Source organism: Vicia villosa, linkage group LG1 (genome assembly GCF_029867415.1).
Source record: "Vicia villosa cultivar HV-30 ecotype Madison, WI linkage group LG1, Vvil1.0, whole genome shotgun sequence".
Classification (NCBI taxonomy): Eukaryota; Viridiplantae; Streptophyta; class Magnoliopsida; order Fabales; family Fabaceae; genus Vicia; species Vicia villosa.
In genome coordinates, this window is record NC_081180.1 from 70,125,768 (window position 1) to 70,132,044 (window position 6,277).

At 29.5% G+C, this 6,277-nt stretch overlaps 1 protein-coding gene across 1 annotated transcript; it reads left to right on the forward strand.

Annotated features, from left to right (window-relative positions):
• The first annotated feature begins 1,041 nt into the window (after positions 1-1,041).
• LOC131645059 (secreted RxLR effector protein 161-like) lies at positions 1,042-1,848 on the forward strand. The gene has a single exon (XM_058915718.1). The coding sequence runs from the start codon at positions 1,042-1,044 to the stop codon at positions 1,846-1,848; it is 807 nt and encodes a 268-aa protein (XP_058771701.1).
• Positions 1,849-6,277: the final 4,429 nt, after the last annotated feature.

The window sequence follows — 6,277 nt, forward strand, 5'->3', positions numbered from 1 at the left end:
TGAAAGTGATCTTGAAAAGACACTAGATAATGATAAATCCACAATTGAAAAGCCCGCTCTCGAAGAAGCACAAGATGATGAAAATGAGATCATTGATAATGAAACTGAAAATAAGAATGATCTCGAGATTTCAATTAATTATGTTGATAGAGGAATTTTGTGGAACCGGAAAGGTATGAATATAGATGAAATATTTTCATTCTCCATTGCATGTGAAATTATTAATGAAAATGATGATCCAGAGCCAAGAACTATGAGTGAATGTCAAAATAGACATGACAGGAAAAATTGGAAGGATGCAATAGATACTGAGTTAAATTCTCTTTAAAAAACGAAAAATTAGTTGGCCCTATTTCGGCTATATCGAAAGATGTGAAATCGGTCGGGTACAAATGAGTTTTTGTAAGAAAACAAAATGAAAAAAATGAGATTGTCGAATACAAAGCTTGTCTCGTTGCACAAGGTTTTTACCAAAGACCGGGAATTGATTATGAGGTAACATATTATCCAGTTATGAATGTCATTACTTTTCGTTATTTAATTAGTTTATCAATATTTAACAATCTTGATATGTATCTTATGAATGTTGTTACTGCTTATTTATATGGATCACTTGATACTGATATATACATGAAAATCCCAGAAGGATTTAAAATGCATGAGACATCAAAATTTAGAGAAATGTATGCAATTAAGTTGCAGAGATCATTGTATGGGTTAAAACAATCTGGGCGCATGTGGTACAATAGACTAAGTGAATATTTACTTAAAGAAGGCTATGAGAATAATCCTATTTGTCCTTGTGTTTTTATAAGAAAAACAATATCCGGATTTTTAATAATTGTTGTTTATGTTGATGATTTAAATATCATTGGGACTAATAAAGAAATCAAAGAAGCGAGAAATTATTTAAAGAAAGAATTTGAAATGAAAGATCTGGGAAAAACCAGATTCTGCCTTTGTTTACAGATTGAGTATATTAAAAATGATATATTAGTACATCACTCAAATTATACAGAAAGGGTATTGAAAAGGTTCAACATGAATAAGGCAAATACTTTGAGTAGTCTAATGATGGGTAGAACACTTAATATTGAAAAGGATCTTTTTAGGCCTAAAGAAAGTAATGAAGAGGATCTTGACTCAGAAGTGCCATACCTTAGTATCATTAGGGCACCCATGTACCTTGCTAACTATACAAGACCTGATATAGCTTTTGCAGTGGATTTACTAGCAAGATTCAGTTCATGCTCTACGAAAAGACATTGGAAAGGAATAAAGCATATATTTCGATATCTTCGAGGTACATCTGATCTTGGTTTATTTTATTATAACAGTACAAAATCAGTTTTGCTTGGTTATGCAGATGCAGGATATTTGTCAGATCCACATAATGCTAAATCACAAACTGGATATATATTTACATATGGTAACACTGCAATATCATGGAGATCGCAAAAGCAAACACTTGTAGCAACTTCTTCAAATCATGCTGAAGTAATTGCCCTTCATGAAGCAAACAAAGAGTGTAGATGGTTACGATTGGTAACTCGGCATATCCAAGGAGCGTCTGGTTTACCAATTGATAATAATCCAACAATTTTGTATGAAGACAATGTTGCATGTGTTACCCAGATGAGAGAAGGTTACATAAAAAGTGACATAACCAAGCATATCCCTCCGAAGTTTTTCTCATTCACACAAGAACTTGAAAGAAATAAAGAGGTTGATGTTCAGTATATTCGCTCAAGTGATAATATAGCAAATCTCTTTACAAAGACACTTCCTACATCAGTTTTCAAGAAGCATGTACAAAATATTAGAATGCGTCATCTTCAAGATCTTTAAAGAAGAGCTATATGTGTTCAGTTGACGGGGAGCATAATGTTGTACTCTTTTTTCCTTATTAAGGTTTTTATCCCAATGGGTTTTTCCTAATAACGTTTTTAGCGAGACAACTTATGTTACCATAGGATTCTTCTCAACAAGACTTCAACAGAGCACCATGACAAATATTTCAAAAGGGGGAGTGTTATAATAATAAGCAACTATTATTACTATTTTGAAATATATTATGAATAGTGAATATCTTTTATCTACAAAATTGTCAACTTAGCATAGTAACTTGAACTATTACATCTACAATCACAATGCTATAAATAACATACTATGGGTTCATGTAAAAATGCAAGAATTATCCAAGTAAAATAAATTACTCCCACACTCTCTTCCACATCTCTACTTTTATAGTTTGATCCTAATATTCAACTTTTCCTAATAATTTATTGTTTTTACAATTTTAAATAGGTATATGTTATTAGCTGGCCGACCCAAGGGCGATGCGGGCAAGGCCATTGGGCCTCAGTTTGTTTGTCCCATAAGTCAGGCCTCCAAATAATATTTAACAAATATATTTAAACAAATTTTTTTATAATGTTTACTGTGTAATATTATAATGTTTTACCATGGTGTTTTGGAGTTTTAATTTTATCAAATTTTCCTAGCTTTTATTAATGTTTTTAATGAATAATATGATTTAACATATCTGTTTTTATTCAACGACATTGTCATTTTATTTAAGGTAAAGTTAATTAATTGTTTTAAATTTTCATAAATATATTTTTTATAAAAACGAAATTAATGTTATATTGATAATTTATGTTTTACTTTTTATTAGAGAAAATTATATATAATTTTGATTTTAATATCTTATTTATTTTTGTTAGTCATATTATGATTGTTTAAACATGAATAAATTTTTTTTTGATGAATAATTTTAAATCGAGTTTCTAAAATACTACCTGTTTTTTATTATTATTCTTAAATCATATAAATATAATAAGTAATTATTTTTATCGTACAACTCAAGAAGTACATAAAATTGATAAATTTAATTCACACTATTAAGATGATAAAAAGTAACATGATAATTTTAAATTTTAATTAAAGATTAAACTAATAAAATTAATATATTTTAAAGATTATTAATTAAATTTATATTATTTAAAGACTTTTGAAAAAAAATTATAGGTATTTTATTTAATTGTAAAATAAAAAGTTAATAAAATTTTTGTAATATATATTTTTAGTTTTAAAAGTTTTTATCTTAAATTTTGTCTTATGCCACCAAATTTGTTGGCCCCGTTCGCAGAATGGTTAAAATAGGAGTATTTTTTTGGTTTACTTTCATAGCGAATGTTTGCAATGATGTTGAATATTCTGAGAAACACTTGTTAATATACTAAATTATTATTTCTATGCATATGTATTCATGTAATGTGACACCATTTTCCATTCCAACTTGTTATACTTGTCATTTTTCAAATTTGTTATGTTTTTCCTTTAGTCTATGGTGCAAGAAATAGAGAACCAACATCGGTACTATTAATTGAATAGTGAAAGGTAGTATAAGTAGTCGAATAGTGCATGTGCCAGTGGAGATAGAAGGAGAAATTTGTTAAATACTAATATCAGTGTACTCTAGCACTTATGTTGTTTATTGTGATAAAGGCCAGAAGACTTGTCAACTGAAATAGTTGATGATGAGCAACAGATAAGACCAGTGTTGTTGATGACATTAATCTTAAGGATGAAGAATCTATTAAAAAAATTATAAATATTCATAGTACTAAGGATATTCTTTGCAAGAACTTGAAAAGATTAAGTCCTCATAAGGTAATGAAATTTCAATTTTCAAGCCTAGACCCGATTTATACGTTCTACAACTAGTATGCTAGAATGAACGGGTTTGTAGTTCGCAAGAGCAAGATCCTTCAAAGTAAGAAAGAAGAAATATTACAGCGAACATTCGTTTATCACACATGTGTTTAGGCAAGATAGAGGTTTAATAATAAATAATTGTAAGCATGAGCGTAAACCTGAGAATCGGTCTAGATATGAAGAGATTTTTTGAGTGAGTATATATATATATATATATATATATATATATATATATATGTGTGTGTGTGTGTGTGTGTGTGTGTGTGTGTGTGTGTGTGTGTGTGTGTGTGTGTGTGTGTGTGTGTTCTCACAATGTTGGTGGATAAGCGTTTTTATCGATCAACAAAACCATGCGTTTTAGATGAAGTGTACCATGGAATGCTTGCTTCACATCGAAAAATGAAAGATTCAGATATAATGTAGATGAACGACATGTTAAAGGTTGGTATAAGGCCGTCTCAATTCTTTGGTTCTTTTTCAACCCAATTTAGAGGGTATGTAAAGACAGGGTTTCGTATGAATAATATATATAATCACGTAGGAAAATAACGCCTTTTGCAACAATGCGACGACAAAAATGATTTATACTATCTTCATGGGCCGGCATCAAATATATTCTCGAGTTTGAAGGCTACAATAATTTTGGTGAGTTCTCGGAATCCAACTCACCTAAATTTTTTATAATTAAAAAGATGACACTCACTATACATAAAACTATATAATCGTTAAATCACTCGTCTTTTAAAAATGCATATTCTATTCTCTTCAAAATTTATGATAGAGAAAAAATTATTTTGCTAATATAACTAATTATATATTTAATACCTTTTTTTTGAATAAAATATGAAACTAAAGAAAAATCATTTTTATAAATTTGTAAATTTAAAATTTTAAACTAATGAGTGATGGGATTTACAATAAAAATCTAGAAAAGAGAAATTTAAATAACTTAAAAGAAAACACAAAAATAAATTTATGGTGTACATATAAAGATAAATTGATAATGCCAATTAAATTTAATAGAGGCTATACAAAATAAAAAATTGTTATTAGCATAAAATAAAATAAAAAATTATTTCTTATGGGGCTTGAGCCTCCAATTCAATTGCCCTGCATCCACCATTAATGGACAGATTGCTAAAGACTCTGGTGGAAGATCGATGGACAAAGAACACAAAGAAAGAAATATGTAGTCCAACTAGCATCTTCCAAAATATTGGGATTCACACAAATTGTTGAGATATTGTGCTCTTATGTTTCGATATATGCGTTTGAGCAAAATAGTAAATGAGAGTGTTGATGATTTCAATAACCATATGAAACTGACTACTACTGATATCAAAAAGATGTAATAAAATAGCGTCTTACATGATGGAGTAGCCACAAATTTAAGTGAAACTGTCCATGAAATATCGAGGGATCCTGCTCTAGCTAGAACTAAAGGATGCGACGGGGAATCTTCATCACGTCAAAAAAAGGAAGTAGACTCAGTGTTCTAGGATCATACCAATAGAATTGGTTTAAAATGTAACTTGCTACAAGGAAATGTTAGTCAACAATATAATATAATTAACAAATGAAATATAGTGAGAGTATAATTATAATTAAAACACGAAGAATCCAAGATTCCTCATTCCTTATGTATCTCATGAAAATGTTTTATGGATAATAGTTTTGTAAAAGTATGGTTCAATTGATTTTTTGTATCCACATATTCAAAAGTAACATCATCCTTTTTCAATATGATCAGGAAGTAGTGTCAAATTTATGTATGTTTGGTGCGTGAATGTAGCACAGGATTTTTAGTAAGACTTATCACGCTAGTGTTATCACATTTGATTGGAATGCAATCGAGTTTTAAATCTTTCCCCAATAACTATTTCTTTAGCCAAGAGACTTGGGCACAACAGTTACTGGTGGTTACATATTCATCCTCAATGGTAGAAAAAGAAACGCTACGTTGCTTTTTACTGTTAGAAGAAACTAAAAAGTTTCCAAACAAATGAGAAGTTGCACCAGTTATTTTTTCTATCTGATTTACAATAAACAAAATCAGAATAAAAAAAACTACAAAGCTACATTTGTTACCTTTGGGAAACCAAAGACCGTGATGCAATATTCCGTTAAGATACCTCAAAATTATTTATATGATCTTAAAGTGGGACTCCTTAGGTGACACTTAAAATTGAGCATACATACAAACACTAAATATTTTTCCTGCTCACAGTTAAATATACTAAAGATCCTATTATACCTCTATATTTGGTAATGTCAATTTCTACGCCTTGTTCATCTTTATCTATCATCACATTTAAACCATAGAAGTTGAGATGTTTTTGAATCATGCAGTGCAAATTTCTTTAGGAGCTCCAAGCAATACTTTGTCTAAATGATGAATATGCAACCTTCAGTTTGTTTTATACCCTTCCAGATATTTCCAAGTATCTGATCTAATGGATAATATTTTGTAACAATCCAATATGAAGGTTAGTGGTTGAGGTCTCTTGTTTATCTTCCTCTTCCATTCCCATATATGATTCTAACAATAGAGTTTGTC